Here is a 25570-nt window from a genome sequence, read left to right as displayed (position 1 = left end):
GATGCTGCACACTTTTAATTCTCTGCTTTGGGGGAATTGCACAGAATTGATAAAACCTGTTTCCACCCTCTGGGTCCTGCTTAGGTGATTCCTTTCTCTTGAGATCTATATTACTCCACCCTCTCTCTTGCCTTGTGGGATAGAGAAAATAATCCAAAACCCCCCATGCAAAGTCAGTGGTCTGCTTAGAGATAATGAGATTAGCTCTAGAGGGCTTTAATCTAGACTCTAGTGCAAAGATCTCAGTTCCACATGGCTTAATTTTTCTGCAAAGCTAAAAAGCTTAAAAAACATGTTATAAATACAAATTAAAAAGTTGTTCCAACATCTCCAGGCTAAGACTTCTAAGATGGAAGGATAGTTTCCTGGACAGTAGATTTTGGCATTATCAAGTATCCAGACGTTTCTTCTTCTTCCTGTTCCCCTCCGTTTCCCCCCCCCTTTCCCTCCCCAAATCACATTCTTTATAGCAAAAAAGGTTAAAAAATCCCTCCAAACTCATGATACAATTACAATTATCACATATTTATTTAATAAACCATTGTTGAAAATGTAAATAATGAGGAAGTCAAATTATAAATATAAAAACTTGCTAAAACCAAAAGGTATATTAGTCTATTATCTTCATTACTAGTCAAATGTTGCTAAATGAAGCTTGAGAAAATAACAAAACCATGGTGACTGGGTCGAATACAAATATTTGTAATATAAAATCTCAACTGGGTATTCCCTGTAGCAAGACAATCCTTTTATACTTCTCTTAGATTCTCCATCACACTCATCACTGAGGCTATTCAAAATTTGTATATCCCTCAGCAGACTTCCCATGGTCCCTTTTGCTCCTCACAAACCTGGCTTCATATCCACATGAAGGGATAGCCCTTTGCTTTGCTAAGGCAAGCCACTTTAATATGCACCTTTGATTCCAGTCCACCCCATCTTCTTTGGCAAATTACCCTGTCTCATTCCTATATTCATCAATCTCCCTGTCTGACTGATTTCTTGCTTCTTACAAGCATGCCTATATCTTTCCTATCCTTAATAGAAACATTTTGTTTGGTCTTCTGCCTCAATTCTCTATCCATTTCAGTCTATCCTCTCCTCAGCAACTAAAGTGGTCTTTCTATAGAGCAAATCTGACCATGCCACTTTCTCTCCCCACCTCAATAAACTCCAATGGTTCCCTATTACCTTCAAGATAAAATATTTTTTTTAAAAAAACCCTTTATTTGACTTTTAAAGACTTTCATAACCTCATCCCTTTCTAGTCTTCTTATAATTCATTTCCTTCCATGCACTATCCATTTCAGTGATAATGGCTTCCTTGCAGTTCCTTGCACACATCATTCTATGTCTTGACATTTCATTTTCATCATTTATCCCCAATGCTTGGCATATGTGTCTTCTGGATTCTCCAGTTTTCTTGAAGACTTTGCTCACATCCCACAAACTGAAGGGGATCTTTCTGGTACTCCCAAGTGCTAATGATTTCCTTCTCATCCGACCTGGAATTTACCCTCTAGTTTGCTTGTACATATATAATTATTTTCACATTGTTTTGGTAGACTGTAAGCTTCCTGAGGATGAAGACTATTTTTATCTTTTTATATATCTGTAATGCCTAGCACAATGCCTACAGAGGAGGCATTTAATAAATGCTTATTGACTGATAATGAATAATTTGCTATCTGTTGTGAGCTCAGGAAGAGAGTAGAATAGCTTTACCATTATTCCAGTGATTTCTTTGAGAAACTACATTTCATTTACTTCCCACCAGAGTCTCTTCATAAACTGAACCTGTGACCTAGGGAACGGAAAGTACTCTGATCATTACTAAGTTTATGACTGGTCTCCTCATAAGCAATGATCTTCTTTGAGAATGAAGGAAAATATCATCATTGCTCTTAGCCCCTATTCCATTTCAGTTCTCTCTATCTCCAACTTTTTTCTTTTATATCCATTTCCATAGAGATTCTTTAAATTGCCATTATAACACAAATCTCCAGTCTCTAGTTCTGATTCCATAAAATCTTCCTCTCTTCCTTAACTAAAAGGAAATACAACTTCTATAGTCTTTACTACCTTGAGCCCCATGCAAGGTGGCCAGTCCAGAGTCTGCCAGAAGAACTGTTATATTTAATTAACCCAAACTTCAGAAGTAATACCTAATAATGAAATAGTTGGCAAAAATAAAGTTAATGGCTTGGAGGACTTTGAAAAGGAAATAGTCAGACTTAAATTGGAATTTTGAAAAGCCTTTTATGATTCTGATGACTCATCTATATGACTCAACCAACTGCTATATCAATCATTCGAAAACGGGTCATTTAAAAGAGCTGTTAAATGCTATAATCATCATGAATAAGCCATTCTTCTACTATATTTAACAATGAGGCATTTCAGGGCTTGCATATAATAGTACATGTTATGATTATTACCATGGTAGGGACCAAAGGAGGAATGGTGGATGAAATCAAGAATTACTCCTGAGGATAAACAGCAAAGACCATGATAACATAGTAAATTTGAGAAAATTGTTGAAGACCATGGAAAGACAACAGAAGATCATAGCAATATTTAGCCTTTATCCATTGTGGAAAAGAACACAGTATAACCCAATGATAGCAATGAAAAAGAAGCATAAATGTCATCTGGAAACAAGAATAATAAAAGTTCTATCAGTCAATCAATAGTTATTTAATACCTACTATGTGCTAGGCATTTTGCTAATCTCTGAAATACAAAAGCAGTCCCTGCCTTCAGGGAGCTAACACTTTTTTAATATTATTTTATGTTTCCAATTACATGCAAGGTAATTTTCAACATTCATCTGTTTTTAAGCTTTTGATTTCCACATTTTTTAGGAAACTAGCATTTTAATAGAGATATTACAAATATATATATATATATATATATATATATATATATATATATATATATATATACTAGTAGCTAGGAAGATCAAGGTAGGTTTTATGTAGAAGGTGGAGCTTAAGCTGAATTTCAAATGAAGGTAAGGAAGGAGTACATTTCAGTCAGGGAAGACAGGTGATGCAAAAGCATGGAGACAGGAGACTGAGCATCAAGTGTGGCGAATAGCAAGTAGGCCAATATAGATCACAGAATATATGGAGAATTACAAGTAGGTCTAAGAAAACTGGACAGGTGGAAGAGATCAAATTGTGATAAGACTAAAATGTCAGACGAGTTTCTATTAGATCCTAGAGGTAATAAGGAAGCACTGCAGTTTATCAAATACTAGTAATCCCTAGAAATATAGGTCAATTATATGTTTATGTGCTTTTTATACAAAGTGCTCACAACCTGTAATGTTAAAAAAGTTCTAAATAAAAGCATGAAAACAATATGCTGACCCAGAAGCAGAAAAAGTATGCCATTAATTTCTTGGGATGAAAATCATAATTCATTAACAATTTGGTACTTATTTAATACTATGTTTATTGATTATGAAAAAGTCTTTCACTCCTTTCTGTACTCATGTCTTAGTTATATACTGCAAATATGTTACACAGTTGCAATCATGATGACAAACTTAAAATATAAAAGATGTCATCAACAGAATAATATAAAGAACAACTGCCATAAAATGTAGCATTTTCTAGGGCAGGGGCAGAGTTGGTAAGGTAACCATAGGTGGGACTTGAAATTCAATAAATCTAAGAACATTTTAGCCATGAATTAATTAAATGTTTGACCAAATATATCCCATGGATGATGTAATAAATATTCAAATGGCCCTTGGCTTTCCTGTTCTAGGGCAATTTAAGTCTGCAATGGTTCTGCCTAGTTGAAAATCCATTATCTTCACTTTTGAAAAGAACTGAGTATGACTTTCAAGTCAAAGATGAAATGTTTCCTAAACATTATATTAATCACTTGATGTTCACAGATGATGCCGAGTTGTATGGCTCTGTTGAAAAGAACATTAGTTACTTCATTGAAAAGAACATTAATTACTTCATCTTCTTGAAACTTTCTCTGATGACGTCAAAATGTAATTTAGACTTCATAAATGTAACATTCTCAATGTATGCCAAGGAAGAATAGGGACTGAAAGGTTTAAACACACATTAAGAGATTTATATTTAGGACAGACCAATCTCTTTTTTTCCTTTTTTAAATTTATTTAAGGCAATGGGGTTAAGTGACTTACCCAAGGTCATACACAACTAGGCAATTATTCCATGTTGAGGTCAAATTTGAACTCAGGTCCTCCCAACTCCAGGGCCAGTGTTCTAACCACTGTATCACCTAGCTTCCCCCAGACCAGTCTCAACATACTGGTTTTGGGTATGGTAGAATGGAAGACAATAGAACTAGAAGGTGTCCAAAAGAAAACAAAAATCAAGCTTCATCACTCTCAGGCAGCTATAGAAAGCTTAATACTTTATTACCAAAAAGGAGGAGGATTGATTGATGTTCTCAGAGCAAATGATAAACAGGTCAAATACCTAGAGGAATACTTTTGGAATAAACAGACATCATTTCACAGAACAGTAGTATATATTGCCAAAGTGATTTATCTCTTAATGGTACCTATGAAATGGCTAAAATCCCAAAGTGTAAACAAAAGATCCTCCATGGGTTTCATCTCCATGCATTCTACTAAAAATATGTAGTCAAAGAAGCATCAAACAATCAGCTAAGTCATGCAGATTTGTTTATGGTAACTGAGAAATTTGTGATGAAGATACATAATCTCCAAATCTACGTGGCATGGAATGCATTAAAAATATAGAGACCTAGCAGAGGAGAACAAAATCAAAGGAGAACATTATGAAGTCTAGGTTTTCTTGGTGTCTTCTCTGTTACCAGAACTATACTGCTGATGTTTTCAGTAAGCTTCCAGAGGATGTGCTTATATCCTAATACTTTAATTACAGATAGTATAATTTTTGTGATTATTTTACTGACCTGTGCAGTAGTTCATACAACATTAAATATAAAGGTGTTATAGCAGAAGAGTAATTTGTCCTGATCAAATCAATTAACATGAACCTTCTAAAATTCCTACTCTATTGTATACTATTTTGTACTATATAACTTCATTTTATATTTCTTGTTCAGTCATTTCAGTCATGTCTGACTCTTTATGACTGCATTTTGGGGTTTTCTTGGCAAAGATTCTGTAGTTGTTTGTTATTTCCTTCTCTAACTCCATATTGCAGATGAGGAACTAAAACAAACAGGGTCTAGTGACTTGCTCAGGGTCACATAGATAGTAAAGGTCTGAGGCTAGATTTGAACTTGGGAAGATGAGTTTCATATTCTAAAACTTTAACCACTGTGCAACCTAGCGGCTGCTTTCTTTTTATATTATATATTTACATATATGTATGTATGTGTATATCTCTATATATGAATATTTATTTTATATATATTTGTATATTACCTTTCCTCATTTAATATTCTTTTTAGAAGACACTGTATCTTTGATAACTCTCTTTAGTATTCAGTATTCTTTCTTCAGTCCCAAGCACTGGGACAAGAGGAAGAAGCATTTGGTTGATGGTCATTTAAAAAGACTTCTGGGCTCCCCAAAAGACCTCTCTTTAATCTTTTGTTGTTACTCATTTGTTTCAATTGTGTCTGACTTTTTGTGAGCCCATTTGGGGTTTTCTTGGCAAAGAGAGTGGAGTAATTTCTTCCTCCAATTCATTTTACAACTGAGGAAACTGAGGCAAACAGGGGTAAGTGGTTTATTCAGGGTCACACAGCTAGGAAGGGTTTGAGATTGGATTTGAACTCAGATCTCCTTGACTCCAAGACCAGTACTCTACTCTTAGTGCCATCTAGCTGCCTCTTCTTTAATCTATTATTCCCAAAGGAAAACAACAAAGCAACAACAACCAACCCATCATCATCTACTTAGGATATAAATGTGAAAGTGAGATTGAACCTCTTAGTCCATACTGGGAATAAATAGATAGGAAGAAGGACTTTGAAACCCATCTTTTTCTGTGGTGATCCATCAGTGGTCTCCCTTTTTTATTAAAAAAAAGGCAAATAAGCAAAATTCGCTCACTTTAATATGAACAACCATTCATTTCTTTATGGCCTTTTTTTTCCCTACAGAAAACTCTGCTGGAGAGAACTGGCATGGTTTCAGGAGATGGGTCAGAGTAATTTTCATGATAATGCTGAATAATGCAGATGTAAGACCAAAGACACTGATTAAAGACCTTAAAGATGCAATAATGTCATCATTCTGGATTTTAAAAGTCATTTCCTAAAAAGTTATTGAAGCAATATAAAATTGCTATTTATGTTCATTCTGGCTTATTAGTTGAATGTGAATTAATAATGCATATTTATCTTACTCCCTGTAAAAGGTTTTAATATCAGCAATTATAATTGTCAAGATATTAAATTCAATTAAAGAGTCCAATGTGCTAATTTTTCCTTTAAGCACTGAAGTCATTTTGAAGTTTTCAGGGCATAAGGAGTCTTCCCAAGTGGGAAACAACTTTTTATGTAAACAGATCAAGACTAACCTCAAAAGTGAGCCAAAAAATGTCAATTTTGATTTGGAAAAAAATACTAATGGAGACAGCCTAATATTTGAATGATAATTTTATGGCAGAAAAAAATAATAACCTCATTGCATCTTCTGACCTCCTTAACATTACTTTGCTTCCCTCTTTTCCTATTCAAGGGACCCTACCAGATTTGTCCAGCTCTGCCACATCATCCTTTGCCATCCTAGGCCTGGAGAAAGGACTAGTTTTGATGTAAGAGGTCTTGGGGTGATTCCCAATTATTGGGATGAGCATACAGAGGCAAATCACTTCACTTCTCTGTGCCTCAGTTTCCTCTTCTGTAAAATGAGTAGTTTGGATTAAATCTGGAATTATTAATGTGGGGTTCATAGGGAGTCTATGGATAGTTTCAGGGAATCTTGAACTTGAATGTGAAAAAAGTCTCTAATCTTGAGTTTCCTTCACAATTCTGTGCATTTTATTTTCTTCATTTAAAAATATGATCTTGAGTAAGGGTGCATAATTGTTATTCAGTAGTTTTCAGTCTTGTCTGACCCATGTAAGGGTTTCTTGGCAGAGATACTAATTTGTCATTTCCCTCTCCATCTTATTATACAGATAAGGACACCGAGGCAGATTTCAGTGACTTGCCCAGGGTCACAAAGCTAGAAAGTATCTGAAGTCAGAATTGAATTCAGGAAGCTAAGGCTTCCTGTCTTCAAGTCCAAAATTTGATGCATTACAGTATCACCTAACTACCCAAGGGATCCATAGGTTTCACCAAACTGGGAAGGGTTGCATGACACAGATGAAAAATAAAAAATCCTTCGCACTTGATGATCTTAACAATTTCTTCCAGCTCGAAGTTTATGATCTTTTGGACTTTTTCTATTTGGGAAACACTGATGTATCCTTTAAATGTCAAATCACAGATTCATAGAACACCGTCACTTATTAAAACTCTGGCCTAACCAATTTTCTTTTCAGTAAGCCACTAGCTTTGGACCCCTTCCTAAATACCTGTACTGGATTTTTTGTGTGTTTGTTCTCCAGCATAGTTTGGAGACTTCAGTTGCAAATGAGGAAGAAGGGCAGACAAATCCAGTAGACTCATTGTTAAGCCCAGAACACTGTACTGTCATTGGGAAGGTTTGTGGCATGGTAACCGATTGTAGTGAGAAAAGAAAGAACAGGAGAAAATAAATGTAAATATTAGTGAACTCATTGCCCCTGTTGGTGTATTGATTCCATTCATCTTCTGTGATAGATAGGATGAGTAAGCAAAAAAATTCAGCTTCAAAGGCATCAATTGAACAGGACTAGGGGCGCAGTACAGGAAGAGAAACATGATAAATGTTGCTTCGTTAAAGAAGGAAAAAATCCCACAATCCTTCTTCATGAGGGAGTCATCATTTTTCTTCTTGTTCTTCAGCCATCTTAATAAGCATTTGATAAATGTCCATTTAGTTGTAACAGAAAAATCATGTTTAAAATCTTGGTTCATGGGTCATCTTTCAAACATTTCATCTTCATAGGAAAAAAAACTATCAGCTTCCTTGTCCAACTGCTTAATATCTTGGGTTTAACTTTCTAAACAGTTGTGGAGCAGTACTAGGAAATTTCATCGTGAGTAATAGCAAATTTATGGCAAAATAGTGCATAATATATATTTCCAGAGCAACATTGAAAACTGTTTATAGGAAAATGCTGCTGCTGATATTGGTCTCAGTAGATAGCACATTATTGCAACTGCATATATGCAGACTTAAGATGAAGCTATTCTCAGAGGGACTCCATGATATTCAAATATGGGGGTTTGTAAAAGTTGTAAAAACTGTGGGAAGAAGGTTGAGAATACAAATATTTACAACTGTTAGTGTGGCTGCCAGCTGCCATACGTATGCATATGGAGGCTGCAAGATGAATTGGAAGGGAGAAAAGTACAAATGCTGTTTCTCTCACTTTACATCTGAGGTGATTCATTCAATTTCTTGCCATGGAATAGATTGTCTCAAGCAGAGAGTTAGGCTGGAAGACATTTGTTTAATGAACATGAATTTTGACTAAAAGTAGAAAAGAGAAGGGGGGAAAAGAGGATAAGAGGGGGCGAGGTTTGATTTGTGAATTTTTTAAGGTGATTATTTTGGCCAGATGGAATCTATTAAAAAAAATATAAAGATAGAATGCTGTCTACTATCTGCAACTCTGTAACTTAACATTTGCCCCAAATGTATTCATGGAGATCTATATAGCCCAGAAGGAAGGAATAATGATGATGATTCTTAAACCATCCAAAAGGATTGATTCTGTGCTTATTATCTGCCAGGTGATCTACTATGCCCTCAAGGTGTTTCCATTTCTAAAGGAAGAGACATAAAGGTAAAAGGGTGAGGATCTATATTCATCCCACTTAATTAAGAGCCATCTCAAGAGAGACTCAATCAAAAGTAAAGTAGGTATTAAGAAGTCCTAAATGAACTGGAAAGGATCATAGGGATTTGAACCATTGGATGAAGGCAGATATCAGTGACATAGGAAATACCTTGTGATTGGTTGAAGAGGAATCAATCATGTCCCAATGGGCTATATATTAAAACAGCAACTAGTCCAGAAGTAGAAGTCTAGTGGAGAAGACTCCAAATTAAGGAGTTTAGGAACCCAGATCAAAAAGTCAGTCACTCTTGGGATGAGGAAGAGAGCATCAATAGTTATGTTACCAGAAATGCTGTACCAGCGGGAGACACCAAATACCGCTGGGAATTAAGAGAACACATGTAAAGGGCAAAATGAAGGTCTAATGAGAAAAGGCAACTGAAGGAGATAGAATTGACCACATTATAATTTCATGAACTTCCAAAGATCAGAAGACTTGGAAGTCCCATCAGCACTGGGAGTCATGTCCACTGGTCCCAGAATGAGAGTATCTATATTGCCTGGGGAAGATGATTTTTTTACCCAGTGTTCCTGGTTTCATTCTTTAGGGTCAAACAGAAGAGGTCTACTCTCTCTTCCACAAACTAGCCCATCAAATACTTAGAGACTATTGTTTTCTGAGCCTTCTTTGCTCCAAACTAAGCATCTCCATTTCTTTCAGCTATTCCTTTTATGACATGGGATCTGGGACCATAACTTGGTTGCCCTCTTCTACATACTGTCCTAGCTCATTAATGTCCTCTTTAAACTGTGATACCAGAACTGGTCACAATACTTCAGGTGAGCTCTGATGAGGGCCAAGGTTGGAGACACAATTCTCCCTATGTCTGGAAGTTATGTCTCATTCTGCTTCAGTCCAAGGTTAACATTAACTTTTTGGGGACTTATTCTGATCTTTCCATCCACTAAAATTCTCATATCCCTTTCAGAACATTTGCTGTTTATGAGAGGTATTGGGGACATAAAAACAATAATATTTGACAACTGATTGAATATGTGGGGTTAGGGAGGGTGAGGACTTAGGCTGCAGTAGTACCTTCTATAATATTAAGAATTTGGGGGTACTAGAGTGGGTTTAGAAGGAAGGAAATAGATGAAGATACTGAAAAAGAGATGAAGAAGGAGCTGTCACACAGGTAAGAAATTTTCAAGAAGACAGCTAAGTCATGAAAACCTAGAGAGGAGAGACTATCTAAGAGAAGAGTTAATAATGATGATGATGACAATGATGAAGGCTGACATTTCTGTTATGCTGTGAGGTTTTCAAAATGCTTTATATACATCATCTAATTTGATCCTCAGAACATCATAGACAAAATAGAATTGGCTGTTTGGGGAGGCAACGGATTACCTTTCTTTGGAGGTCTTAATAAATGGGAGATGGCCATTTGTTGAGAATGATATGGAGGGGATTCTTTTTCCAATACAGCATGGACTAAATGGCATCTGAGATCCTTTCAGCTCTGATATTTTGTGATTCCATGACTTTCAGATACAACCTAATTAAGAGAACATTTTCCAAAGCTGATATACCTTATTCTGAGCCTATTGGGCTGGTAAGAGAATGAACATCTACACCATTTGCAAAAACAATGACCTCTGTAGAATAGATATAGAATTCATGTGTTTAACTTAGACTTTCTAAGACAAATACTCCCAAGTCAAGGGAAAAAAGCTTAAGAGAAATATTACACATGTATTCTAATGACAGAATTAAATAGCATTTTTTACTTCCACATCAAAAAAATGTTTTAATGTTAGCTTTTGTTTTGGACACCATTAGCATTCCCTAATATCCAGCCTCCTCACTTCTTTTCAGCCCTCATTTATAATAAAGTCAATTAAACAAAATGAAAATGAATGGCAAAGTGACTGGACTTGCCACCATATGTACCATTTGGCCCTTGTAAGCCCCTACTTCTCTATCAATGTATTTGGAAAGTCTATTTCATAATATGTTCCCATAATCAAGATTAGACATTATGGGCAACTAGGTGGTACAGCACTGGCCTTGGATTCTGCAGGACAGGAATTTGAATCCAACCTCAGATAGAACACTTTCTAGCTATGTAACCTTGGACAAGTCACTTAACCCTGATTACCTCACATCCAGGACCATCTTGAGTTGCCTTGATTCATATCTGGCCATTGGACCCAGATGACTCTGGAGGAGAAATTGAGGCTGGTGACTTAGCACAGCACCTCCTAACACAAAACTAATTCATGTACTTGTCATGGTATTACTTCCCTGATGCCATGGTCCTCTTCAAGGATGAAGGACAAAACATTATTAGACATTATTATCTGAATGCTTTGATTTTTAGTATCATTTTAAGATTAACTTTGCAAAGGGTCAAATGAAAAGGGCCATTCCTGAAGAATATATCCTCAAATGATTATAAGGAAGATGAAGTATGTAAAGCATTTTGAAACCCTCACAGCATGACAGAAATGTCAGCCTTCAGGAAAGGGTACAGTATTTTGACCATTACCACCACCAAAGGGAAATGGAAGAAGGGGGAGACAGCCTTTCCATATGGAAACCTTTATCTGAAATGCAGCAAGACCTTCCAATCCTGACTTGGCCCTAATTGCTATGTGAGTGCCCACAAATCAATACTATAGGGGAAAAATTATCCTTCATTCAGGGCTTACTGATCACCATTAAACTTTTTAAGGACTGAAAACAGAAAAATATAATACCTTCCTACACACTGTTTCAGTTTGTTGGAGATGATTGGCTCATTAGGATGCAGACCTGCAAATTATCTCCGGTGGTTCTTAACAGCTGGAGACATGTTGTTTACCTCATGTAGACATGGTCTATGAGTCAATATACCCACAGAGAAATAGAACTACTTTGTGTTACTAAGCATGATCGCTAGTTATAAAAAAGCCACCATCTGATATTCCAAATAGCTTCCTATATATTTAACACAGTCAAACTTTTGAACTTCAAATCAGTATTTGGATCTATGCTGTTGCAGGCACAATGATTTACAGGCAAAAAATAAGCTAATGTATGAAAAAGGAATAATAATTAGTTATGTCTACACTGCTACTTGTGGTAAAAATGAATCATACACTTAGAGTTGGAAAGAGTCATCCAGAGGAGGAAACCAAGGCCCAGACAGTGGAGAGAGTGCTGAATGTAGTGTCAAAAGGCCTGAGTTCGTATCCTGATTTTGTTACTGACTTCCCCTCAGTTTCCTCATCTGTAACTATACTATACCCATACTATACCCATGAAGATCCTGTACCCATAACCCTTATTTCACAAGGTTGTAGGACTCCAAGCAATGCTTATATAGTGTTCTTCAAGGATTCAGAGTAGAAAGGGATCTTATTAGTGGATTTTTCCTGGATTAGGCATTGGACAATAAGAAGGTTTTGTGTATCAGAGAAAAACTTAGCAACAGTGTTTGATTTTAACCAGTGATCAGGCTAGTGAGTCATGAAGACCTGGATTCAGCTCCCTTTACTGATATAAAGGAGTTTGTGTGCCCAATGCCAAGTAGTTCCTCTTTCAGTGTCCTGTGACTCTTTTCAAGGCTGCCAGGGATGTAAACCAGGTCCCAAGCAAGCTTGGTGTGTTGGGTATGTTGCTGCCTAATGCAAGAGGAGATACAACTTTGCAGATGCTTAGGCAATGGCTTCCCCTGCATACCCGCAGCTTTCCAAGTCTTTCTCTCTCCCCTCCCTGGAATATTTCTGGTCTCTGACTCTCTGGAACCACTCTGTCTATCTTCCAAGAAGCTCTGGCTCCTACTCTGCCACTTGTTTATAGACTGACCAAGATTCTAATCTTGGTGGAGAGTTTTACACTATCAGTCCCAAGGGTCTCCAGGTCAATTATTGATTGGGTCAAAAAAATGTTAGAGCAGAAGGTGACTTTACAGATAATCTGTTTCAACTCCTTAATTTAACAGATAAGCACACTGAAATATAGAGAAAAGAAGTGATTTGACCAAGGTCACTCAGCTGCTTTAATATTCTCTCAACCATTCATTAAGATCCCTTTCCACTATTCCTACTGCTTTATTTTAAGTTGGACATTAGGTCTGCTTTATTTATTTATTTATTTATTTATTTGTTTGTTTATTTATTTATTTATTTATTTATTTATATCTGGACTTGTGACTTTATCTCCTCCTAGTATAAAAATCCTCTCCTATGATGCAAGTCTGTCTGTTACTTCCATTCTAAGAGATGACATGCTTATAGTCATCCAGCTAGGCTATTTCAGAGATAGAAGTTGAATCCAGACCTTCTGGCCCAACCCCTATCCACCATGGCACACTTTCACTCAGATATTTATGAGTCATTATAATTGAAAATCAAATCATGAAAAGCATTTTTCTCATAAATGAAATTTGCTGAAAGCATTTACATTTGTTTTCTGTATTGGTCCAAATAATTTATGTATACCATTTTAATTTCAGTCTCATTATAAGCACAGCATTTACTAATTTCTAGATTTTAGAGCAGTGGAATATCCAGTCCTGAGACTTTTTTTCTAATAGACTCATACTTACCTTTCTAGCCTAATGCCACTGTACTTCCCCCCTTCTGCTGTTCAAGCTTCCAAATTCAGCTAGGCATTAGCCCCTCAGGGCACATATTACCTAAGCCCAACCTGAACCCATTGCAGTAGCTGTATGGGATTCCCATTCCCACCTACCCACCCATGATCCCTAGATCACCTCATGGGGTTCAGTCAATAACCTTCTTTGATTCTGCACTCTAGGGTAACAACTGATGTTTAAGAAAATTATTTTTGATTTGGGTGGAACAGAGTGAGTCTCATAGGGATAAGCAGGAATAAATGGGTGGTGACAGAACATAGATTTTATTGTACTATTTCCTCCCCTCCAATTCTCTGCTCTTTCAAACTATCTTTTTCTTTCATTTAGCTAGGACTGGACTGCTGTGTGGTAGAGTGTATAAAGCACCAACCCTGGAGATAGGAGCCCTAGGTTCAAATCCTGTTTTCGATACTTTCTAGTTAAGTGACTTTAAGTCACTTAAACATTCCAGACCCCAGTTTCCTCATCTGTAAATTGACAGGGTTCCTTCTGACTCTGAAACAATGATCCTATGAATTGTATCATTGGAAGGGATAGCTTTCTCAATGAAATCACAAATTTATTTATTAATGGGAATATGTTAACACAGAAATCTGTTGTGTACAGTATATGGATATATGAATATATATATATATATATATATATATATATATTTACACATTGTGCTTATGTGTGCAAATAGTTTCAATCCCTTACATCTCAAGAAACTAGTTGTTAACATTTATCCCTATTAAATTATATCTTATTAGATTCAGGCTAATGTTTAGTTGGTCAAAATCTCCTTAGATGCAGAATGTCTCATTCAGTAGGCTAGCCATCCCTCTGAGGTTTCAGGGCTTATCACATTTGATAAATTTGACATTTATCCATTTATTTAAATCATTGTCAAAAATATATTTTAAAAAACCTAAGTCAAGCACAGATTGCTAGGTCTCTTCAATGGAGAACTCCTTCCAAGTTGACACTGAACTATTACTGAGTATTCTTTCAGTAGTTTAAAATCCATCAAACTGAATTATCACTCTTTGAGCTCTCCATTTAACAGAATCTGAATATATCTTATGGTGTGGCAGCACAGTAATATAAGGTAAAGAACCCTGGCCTTGGAATCAGAAAGATGTATGTACCAATCCTCCCTCAAACACCCATGTAGTTGTGTGACCCTGGGTAAGTCTAATAATCTGTCTGCTCTTCAGTGTTTTCATCTGTAAAATGGGCATAGTATTAGACACTACCTCACAAGGTCTTTTTGAGGTTCAAATAGAATATTTGGAAAGCATTTTGCAAAGTTCTATAAATAGATCTAGACAAATGTTAATGGTTATTAGAATGGTTCAGCCCACATCTCTATCTTTTCCACTTTTCCTATAGACTTTTAGTTTATGACATCTTTCTTAGAACCCTTCAGAAATTTATTCTCCTCAAATCTGGACTATATCTGACATCTCCTTTTCTTAAAATTTTTCATTATATTTTATTTTTTTCTATTACCTTCATTTCCAAATACATCCTATTCTCTTTTTTCTTATAGAAAAAAAATAAAAGAGAGAAAAATAAGTCCAGGAAAATTAGCTCACATGTTACCTGAGTTGGACAGTAATATGTAATATGCCCTAGTCGTAGTCCCCTATCTTTGCAAAGAAGGAAGAGGGTTGCTTTTTCTCATCTCATCACCAGGGATAAGCCTGGTGAATTCAGTTTTCGTTTTTTGTTCTTTCTACTTGCATTGCTGTAGTCCCTGGTTCTATATACTTCACTCTTCAGTTCATATTAATCTTTCCATGCCTTTGAATTCTTGTTGTTTCTTCTAGCACAGTAAGATTCTATTACATTCATGAATGCAATTTGTTTAGCTAGTCCCAAATCAATGAGTATCTACTTTGTTTTCAGTTCTTTGCTACCACAGAGAGTGCTGTGATGAATATTTTGGTGTATTTTGGACTTTTCTTACTCTCCTTGGTCTCCTATGGGAATATATATCTAGCAATGGAATATATGAGTCAAAAACTATAGATGTTTTTAGTCCTTTTCTTAATATAATTGTGAATTACTTTCCAGAACTGTTTGACCAAATTCACAAATGACCAACAGTCTATTAATGGAGCAGTATTTCCACAGTTTGTCCAGCACTGGCCATTTCCATCTTTTGTTATTTTTGCCAATTTGTTATGTAGAAGGTGAAACCTCAAAACTGTGTAAGAGTTTGTTCTTCTAAATACTCTTATTCAATCAGAGTCTGAGATGGAGTGGTTACTTCCCCTTCAAGTTCCCATCATTCCCATGGGAGGGGTCACCAAGGGGACTTTAAATGGATGACCTTGCCTAAGTCACTTAATCTCTCTGAGCCTCTGTTCCTCATGATCCAGATGAGAATAATGATATTTGTAATGCACACCTCACAAGGAGTGTTGTTTTAAAATCTTAATGAGATACATTTGAGTTCTTAATATTAGCTTAAAGGAATGAATATTGTAGGGGAATTAGGCTTATTTTGTTTGACTCCAGGGGGCAAAAGCAGGCAAAAAATGGACAGAAACTGCCAAAAGCAGATGGGGAATGGGCTTGTGGGAGGTGGAACCAAGGCAGGTTTTCCCTTCTCAGAGCTTTGTAACCAGCATGTATCAGTTGTGCTATCCTGGGGATAAGCCAGGGAGGGGGAGGGGCAGAATTCTTTTTCTGTTCGTCCCTGTGTTTCCTCCAACTCTGAAAGACTGTGGATGCTCTGATTTCAAGCTCTCTAGAGTTGGGAATTTCAGGTAGGGACTCTAGCTGCTTGATAGGAGAAATACTTTGGTTCAGGTCATTTTTTACTTACTCTGCTTACTTATTAATAAGGATGATCTTTCATACAGATGTTGTTTCCCTATATGATCAATGGATTTTTTTTTTATTTTTAAACATTTAACTTTGGTAATTGATTTTTCTTGTAGTTATCAAATGCATTTTAAATGTCAGAATATTTAAACTAAAAAGAACTACCAATAATAAAGAATAACTTTATTTTTACTTTTGAAATGAATCAGTGCAGGTATATATCTTTTTGTTTTTATATTTGCTTATTTAAATTCAAAATCTTATAAACTCTCTTTTTTGTATTATCGTTTTGCTACTTGAGAAAGAAGGAAATAAACATTTATTAAGGAAATAGAGGCTCACTGAAGGAAAAAGGAAAGAATCCATTGATTGAAGTTTCGTTATTTACTAAAGTTTCAAGACAGAATATCACAGAAGTAATGGGGAACAGTAGACTCCTCAGATTCAAACAGAAAGAGATGGGTAGTGAATATATAAAGATCCCTTCTGGTGCATATTGACTTAGAAAATTATACCTCAATGTTATGTATATTCCATTGAGTTTCCATTTATTTCTTTTATTAAATATTTCTCCAGTTACATTTTAATCTGATTCTGGTAGCACTGAGGAGGGTTATGGACTCCAGTGTTTGTCACCCTTGAGACTGGAGGAAAGTATGCTGGACACATTAAGGAAGATCTGAGTTCAAAACCCACTTCGAACATGATTTTTTTTAACTGTGTTACCATTGTAACATCACATAAGAGCTATAAGTATAGAGAGTTCTCCAAGACCGTGAATTATAGATGACCAATCAAATTACAGGTCATTAACTTACTTACTCTGTCTCATTGTCAGAATCCAATGGACTAATTCAATTCCAATATTTGAAATCAACCAATGAAGAGTACCTACAACCTTCTGAATTTATTGGTGTCATACTAAGAAAATCATAGATCCATCCCTTTCCCTATACCTATTTTTCATTCTGTTTGTGTCTTGAGTTAAGCCAAGAAGGCCCCTCTGTGGGAGCATTTGAAGACCCTAATGAATCATGCAGTAGTACACCCCTGACAAAGGTTGAGTTATACCACCCACTGATACATTACATTACAAAGCTTTTGTATAACTATGCTTTGGAATGGTAAAAATCCAATATTCCCTTTTAAAGAAGGAAGATCAGCTAGACTTTCTTAGTATGTAAATTGAATCAAAACATAATTTATTTAAAATGTATTGTTGTTTGACTGCCATATACTCTGACAATGTGAATATTAACTCTTTGAATTTCGCATTTCCTGTGCTTCCCACCTTTCCTTGGAGAGGAAGGGCAAAATATGGCATATGCTGTCAACCATGGTCACTGTGTGAGTTGGCTTTGAGGAGCTGTTTTTATTTCTTACAAAGGACAACTTTCTGGGTCATGGTGAGGGTCAGAGCAGAAAATTTGAAAGTGATTAGAATATAAAAACAAGAGCATCCATAAAACTTAAAATACAAAAATATGATAGCTGTTATTTTTAAAAAATGAATCTTTTGTCTCACTCCTCTCCTTTTCATTAAGCCATAGGGTGGTCACTGCTTCCAATGGCAATATTGTAATGAACACACTTAGTGATATTCATTGTTTTTCTATGAAATAAGCCTGGGTTTGCATTAATTTCATAAGGGTATATATAAGCCAAGTGAATCCAAAATCTATTCAATTTATAATAGAGCCAAGCTAATGTAGAGACCTGAATGTACTCAGAAACCATTGTTCTCATGCAATTCAAACTCAGCTATCCTTGAAAACACATTTTATATATTGTAATAGAACATAAGTTGTTTGAGGATCGAGTATCACCTATCTTTGCCTATCTCTCCTATGTGATACTCATCCATATAGCCTTCCTATAGATTTGACACAAGAGGCTCACTTAACATTCTGGGGCCTTGCTTATCTTCTCTAGACATTGCAAGGACATCAATGGAACAAAAGGTCCCTTCCTCCAGAAATATGTTGGAGTCAGTTGAAACTAGCCCCTCAGAGTTGATCATTAAATTTTTAGTGCAAACATTTATACTTTGGAAATAAGCAAATCTGAAAAACTACTTATTTATTGTTTTGTTGATTGTCCAGACTTAAGAAAGTGATGAAGATGTTATATCATGAAGATTAAACATTAAAGAACACTGCTATGGCCATCAGTTATTTCTTATTCTCACTTACTGAGAAAGAATAATGAAAAGCACTGTGTAAAGCGAGTTTTTGGCCCATTGTAGTTTGAGAGCTATTTTTTCCTGTAGGAGTAGTGTGGCAGAGTGAATTGAGAACTGTTCTGGAAGTCAGGAAGTTCTGGGTTCAAATCCCCCCTCTGATACTTAATGGGTGTTTGACCCATTATAGTACTGACATTATGGCAAATCACTTAACTTCTAAAGTCTTTAGGGAACTTTTTAAGATACTAAATAATCCAGAAGGAGATGACCTGTATTGGTAGAGGAATTTCCGTCAGTTCTCCAATAAAATCATGAATCCAGGCCCTGTTCTTTCTACTCTATTTGACTGTTGCCTCAATGATACCCTTAGGCATTTTGAATGGGATCACATTATACATTGCTTTAAAATTAGCTAATTTAAGTAAAATTCTGTACCAAGAATAAGAGTGTGCTGTGGTTAAGAAATCAAACACAATTCTGACTTTCTTTGGCTTATTTGATCAGAAGCAGTTATCTGTTTGGTCCTGATATTTGTTGATGAGTAGGCCTCAAATTTCATTCCTTTTGTTAACGGTAAGAAACTGTGGTCATGTGATCTTAACCTTTAAAAAAGAATATTTACTTAGAGTTTTGTAGTTTATGCACTGGGGATCCAATTTCATCATTTAAAATTGTTTTTGGCAAAAGTTAAAAATAACCACACTACTTAGCTAGTAACAGTTGCTAACCTCTGCTCTGGAAACTAAATAGGAAAGAAAATGAAAAAATGGTATTGTAGCAACCTGATCAGACTGGCAATTTGGGATAGTCTTGTGAGTTGTTTTATAACTTGTCTCTGTAGCAACCAATTTTGGGGAGTCCAAGAAAATCTTTAGGTGCAGACCACGTCTATTATGCCTCTTTTCACTTTAAATTATTACTCTGCTCTCTACCCTTCTGGGTTGAGCCTTTTGCAGTGGACCATATTTTAACCTCTGGCTCTGTTCCTCTATGCCTGGAAATCCTCAGGTAAGATAGTCTTTTTTTTTTTTAAATCTTGCTGCAATGGAGGGTGGGGTTGGAGGTGGAGAAGCTGGAAGGGAGAAGAGAGTTGAAAAGGAAAAGAACACTGTTGCTTATTAATAATTAGAAAACATCACACCAAGCTGATGTCTAGGCATACAAATATGTATAGCCAATATTTCTAATCATCCACTGCTCCAGCTGGCCTTCTCTAATGCCATAATTAGGATCTCAGCCCAGACCCCATGTAAGAGAAAGTCATGAGCATTTGAAATTGTGTCCAATTCAACCACCGTCCAGTTTTATACATCTGTTCATTAGAACAGAGGATACATTTTCACTATGTTGTCTGCAGGCCTAGATTTATTTTGTCCATCCAAAAGAACCTTATTATAGCCCTCCATAAAACAAAATTGAAGTCATCTCGATCAAAATTTAGATTTGAAGCATTAGGCTTGCACATGTATATTGTTTTGAAATTTGAAAAGTAGGCATTATTTTTCTAGACTTTTTGACAACATAGAGTCTTCTGTGCATTTTGATCCAGTGCTATAAAAACTGCATTTAATATTCTGTGAAATATTTCATATGTTCTCATGTCTGTTTCCCTTCTTCATCTGTAAAATGGGAATAATTGAGGCTGTTGAGAGATAACATAGTGAAAGTACATTGCCATTTGTAAGGTGTGATAGTCATATCAGTTAATGTTACAATTAACTCATTATTCTTTCCCTATTTTATATTGTTTCCATTCTGTCTACACATGCAGCTATCTTAAAAGTGGAGAAGCTTCTTGAAAGCTAGGTGGCGCCACAATCCTAAAGTCCTAAATTTGAATGTGGCTTCAGGCACTTAACTAACATCAGTTCAACCCTGGGCAAATCACTTAATCTCTGTATGTCTTATGTTCCTTATCTGTACAGTGGGGGTAATAATAGTGCCTATCTCCTGGGGATCCTAGTGAGAATGACATGAAATGATGTTTGTTAAGTTCTTTACAAATCTTAAAGGGCCTGTTGTTGTTGTCAGAAAGGTAGGTGTTTTAGGCAGGGATTAGCTTGGAACTATTGTTAGCATAGCCTGATTCCTCACATGATGTGCCCTATTCTCTTCTGATTCAATTTTTATTGAAATTATCAAGCTAGTAGATGGAAGGCTCTTTTAATAATGTGAGATCTTTAGTAATACAATTAGGATTAAGATCTCTTTTTTAAAAAAAATTAAATGTTTTATTTAAAACCTGGTATTAGCTCTCATCACAATAAACTAAATTCATTTCATAGCTTTTGCATTTAAATTCATTAATTTTAAAGCTTAAAATTTCATAAGTTTCTAATCGCTTTCTCTCCATCCCTATGTCTTCCTTCTTTGTTTACCCATTCCTTCTCATTCACTTTTCCTCTTATATGTTTATGGTTCTTGTGTATTTTCTTACTCTGGTCTACTCTTTGTCCCATTCATCTTATTTTATACAGATTTTTTTGCTGTTCCTTATCCTTGTTGGTTTTAATAGCATTATAATATTCCATTAAATTGATGGGGTTGATAGTTGGGGCTGAAGTAGATAGAGCACAGAACTTGGACTCAGGAATACACCTCATCCTGAGTTCAAATATGGCTTCTGACATTTTTTAGCTGTGTGACCCTGGAAAAGTCACTTTACCCTGCCTCAGTTTCCTCATCTATACAATGAGCTGGAGAAGGAAATGGCAAACCACTCTGGTATCTTTGCCAAGAAAACCCCAAATGGAGTCATGAAGAGTTGGACATGACCAAAAGATGACTGAACTGCAACTAAAAACTTGATGTACCACAATTTCTTTAACCACTTCCCATTTGTTGAATTTTAAAGTGACTTTTAATTACATATAATACTGCCATGAAAATATTTGAAGAGAGAACTCTTTTTTAAGCCATTGCTGTGCTACATAACACTTTCAGGATATATTCGTAACAATATACTGAGTGGGTCAAAGGTATGATAAACTTTGTAATGTTTACTATGTGTTGCCAGATTGCTCTACAAAATACATTCTATAAGTTCGTAGTTTCAACAACAGTGAATATGTAGACTGGTTTCTCCATGACCCTACCTGCTTTTGGAGATGGTTTACTTTTAATTGTATTTTCCAATTTGATAGATTAAGGTTAAAATGTTGAGCTATGAGGGATTCTGGGGGACGAAGGGAAGTAAGCATGAAAAAGTATGTTGAACAATGGTAGTAAATCAACAGTTCATACTAATTTCCCCAGCCTTCATTATTTACATGAAGCTTTGATTTGAAGGCCACTCTCTTTCAAGAGAACCTTGAACCATCTCACAGATATGCAGTATGTACTGAGCTGCTTGGAAGCTGTATATCTGAAGAGCATTTTGACCACACGGCCCTGTTTCAGACTAATACTAATAGGGTCAAAGAGGGAACAGGAGGAAAGTGGGTGTGGGGAGGAGGTGCTAAGTATATTTGTCAGAGTTGCCTGACAGGGTATGACATTTCCAGGGGAACTTCAAGAGTTGAGTTACGTTTTCAGGGGACACACTGACTCTGTCCCTTGGTGGGTGGCACGGTGAGTGGCAAATAAAGCTATACTTACTGAACAAAAACACTAAATCAATGCTAATTTCCTCAACCATCTGTTTACAGAAAGCTGTGACTAGGTTACTCTCCTAAAAGTAAAGTTTGGTGTATATCAAAGATAAACAGTGGCAGGAAGTCCCCAAGGTGTTCTCCATCTTTCCCAGCGCACAGCTGTAAGAGTTGGGGGACAAGCATGCCAAAGATGTCATTATTTCTCTAGTAATACCGTGTGTTCAGAAATTTTGGAATTTGGAACCATCAGAGGTAGAGGAAACTCAAAGAGCAAAAGAGCAATATACTATGGGCACAAGTGGCCATTGCATAGAATTCTAGTCAAGGATGCCCTTTAATTTGGGTAAAGATTGTTTTGTTTTGTCCTTGTGTCCCTAGTGTCTACCACAGAGAGTAGGCTCTCAGTAAATGCTTGTTGATTGAATTCATTGAAGATATTTAAGAGACAGAGAAAAAGTACTCTAACATTTAAATAAATCTTCCATGGAGAATTTCTGGGAGAATTTGGTCAAGAATCACACAAGAAGACAAAATGTGAAGGGATTGCAAATGATATTTTTGGACCAAGGTCTGGCAAACTCTGCTTCAAGGACCATATCTGGCCTATGTCAGGGAATACCCACATCAATGAATACTGAAACACTGAATATTCTGTCTACACAAAATCTAGATAGAAACATTTGAAAAATGTGTTCATTGTAACATGTACCCGCTGTTTGAAAAGTTAGGTGGGTGACAAATACAGATGTCATCCTCGGCGGGGTCTCTAATGGGGCACCTGCTCTCAGTCCTGTCCTTGTTAACTTTTGTTTCAGTCTTAGATGAAGGCATTGACTGTATGCTTACTGAATTGCTGGCTGAGAAGGAAAGTTAATATGTTAGATGAGAAAATCAGAATCCAAAAAGGTCTAGACAGGATGATGGAACAAATCTAACAAGATTAAATTTAATAAGTTTAAATGTCAAGTCCTATACTTAGAGCCTGAAGATCAATTTTTTCTAGGCATAGGACGCAAGCCTAGTCTTGAGAACAGCATTTAAGAAAAGGCTGTGGGAGTTGTAGTTGAGTCATTCTGTAAGCTCAAGAAAAGTAAACAGTGGAATAAGAGTGGGGCAAAGAACTAAAGTAACCTTAAGTGTAATGAACAGAAAGTATCTTGTTCAGATTAAGTTTGTAAATTGTACCGGGCTAAGGGAAAGTCCCCATGGATGAGATTCCAGAGTCACTCAGCTAATAAAGTGAACCCTGAATGAAGGAAGGTCTGTGGACAAATCACTTGCATGGTATTGGCTGATGGCCTGGTACCACATTGTATGCCAATGGAATTCACCAAGAGTACAGGCTCCAGTTACTTAAGGAGTGATTAAAGGGATCGGGACTGTTGAGGTGGGAGATAAGACCCAAGAAGGAAAGTGAAATTCATCTCCAGATAACTAAAGGGCTGTAAGAGGGAGTAGACTTTTTCTTTGGTGTAACAGAGACCAATAAGAGGAAGTGATAGGAGGGAGAGTCTGCCTTAGCATCAGGAGGACCTTCTAGAATTGTTATGAGGTACAAAACATAGAGACTTTATTGCAAATGGATGGTTGTTGAAAACTATCTTGGCTTGTAATTGGAAAAATGTGAAATACAATGAATTATTCAAGAATATTGTTAAAGGGATTCACATACCAAGTGGGACACTGATAGGGACTTGATGATTTCTAAAGTTCCTCCAAGCTATGATGTTTTAGAATGTTATGATACATGCATCAAAAATGTCTTTACAAATGTTTACCAAGTCCAGACATTCATTTAAGCCATCACCCCATATCTTTCCTCTTATTTTCAGTCAAACTACTAGAAAAAAGCTCTACACTCATTACCTTCACTTCATCTCCCTTGATTTGCTTCCTAGCCCTTTGCATTCAGGCTTTCAATCTCATCATTCAACTAAAATTGTGTTCTCCAAGATTTCTGATGCAATCTTGATTGCCAAATCTGATAAGTTCTTTTTTCCCCCTTCAGTGCTTATCTTTCTATATCTCTCTAGTGACCACCTTTTCCTTCTGGGTACTCTCTTCTTCTTTGGATTTTCATGACTCTCTTCTCTCTAAATTCTCTTACTACCTGTCTCATGATTCTTTTTAGGAAGGAACCTTTGCTGGTTCACCATCTATATCATGCTTCTTAACTGGAGGTCTTCCCTAAATCTCTCTCCCAGGCATTTTTTTTCTATCTTTATAATTTCTTTTTTGGTGATCTCATCAAGTCCCATGGATTTAATTCTCATTTCTGTGTAGATAACTATCAGATCTATAAATCTAGTCCAAGTCCCTACTGCAAGCTTTAGTTTTACATAACTAGCTTCCTATTAGGAACTTCAAACTTAATGTCTTAGAGACATCTTAAACTTAATGTGTCCAACATAGTCCTCATTATCTTCCTCCCCCCAAACCATTCCCTCTACCAGACTTCCACGTTTCTTCAAAGGCATTACCATTATTCCATTCTCCCAGGTTTGTAACCTTGGCATTATTCTGGATTCGTCACTTTCCCTCCCTCCATATATCCAAATAATTGCCAGATTTTGGCATTTCTCCTGACACAATATCTTTCACATCTAACTCCCACAGCTACTGTGTCAGTGCAGGACCTCATCATCTCTTGTCTAGACTACAATGACCTCTCTGCCTCTAGTCTCTCTCCACCCCAATCCATCTCCCATATTGCTGTCAAAGTGACCTTCCTTAAGTGCAGATATGATCATGTCATTCCCCTGATCACTCCAGTGGTTCCCCATTGCCTCTTCCATTAAATACAAAATTCTCAATTTGAGGCTTTAGAACCTTTCACAATCTTTCACTAACTTATTACCACAGCCTCACCATACTTTATTCTCCCTACAGTCCACACCCATGCCCAAGCTCTGCAATCCAGTCAGACTGGTCATTCTGGTCTTCACTTAAGGTATTCTCTTTCCATTCTCCTTGCCTTTTCAGTGACTGTCCTCCATACCTGAAATGACCAACCTCCTTACCTATGCCTGTGGGAATCCCTCTCTTCCTTCATGAAGCAACTCATGCTTTACTTTCTCTGGGAAACTTTTCCTGATCTCCCTGACTGCTGGTGCCCTGCCTCTTTAATTACCTCAAATGTAATTACCTTGAATGTATTCTGTATAATGTAAATATGTATTCAGTAAATACTTTATATATATAAATATACATACATGCTTTGCTTCAATAGAATGCAACCTCCTTTAGAGTAGAGATTTCATTTTTGTGGGTTCCTCAGTGTCTGGCATACTGCTTGGCATACAGTAGGGCTTTAATAAATGCTTGATTGAGATATTCATTCCTCTATTATGAGGGTATTTTCATTTAGAGAATAATGCCTTTTGTATTTTAATAAATGATGTCATAGTCCATCTTCTCAACTTTTCAAAATCTACCATGGACTCCAATGCACTGGAAACACAT

General features: G+C 36.3%; 1 protein-coding gene across 1 annotated transcript in view; it reads right to left on the bottom strand.

The window, feature by feature from the left end:
• LOC141498687 (oxaloacetate tautomerase FAHD1, mitochondrial-like) overlaps nt 1-25570 on the bottom strand; it is a 60274-nt gene that overhangs the window by 6041 nt on the left and 28663 nt on the right. The window contains 1 exon segment of the mRNA XM_074201849.1: nt 22818-22965. Within this exon segment, the coding sequence (XP_074057950.1) occupies nt 22818-22965 (148 nt within the window).

Source organism: Macrotis lagotis, chromosome X (genome assembly GCF_037893015.1).
Source record: "Macrotis lagotis isolate mMagLag1 chromosome X, bilby.v1.9.chrom.fasta, whole genome shotgun sequence".
Lineage (NCBI taxonomy): Eukaryota > Metazoa > Chordata > Mammalia > Peramelemorphia > Peramelidae > Macrotis > Macrotis lagotis.
Note: the sequence above shows the minus strand (reverse complement) of the source record. Positions and strands in the feature narration are given on the sequence as shown.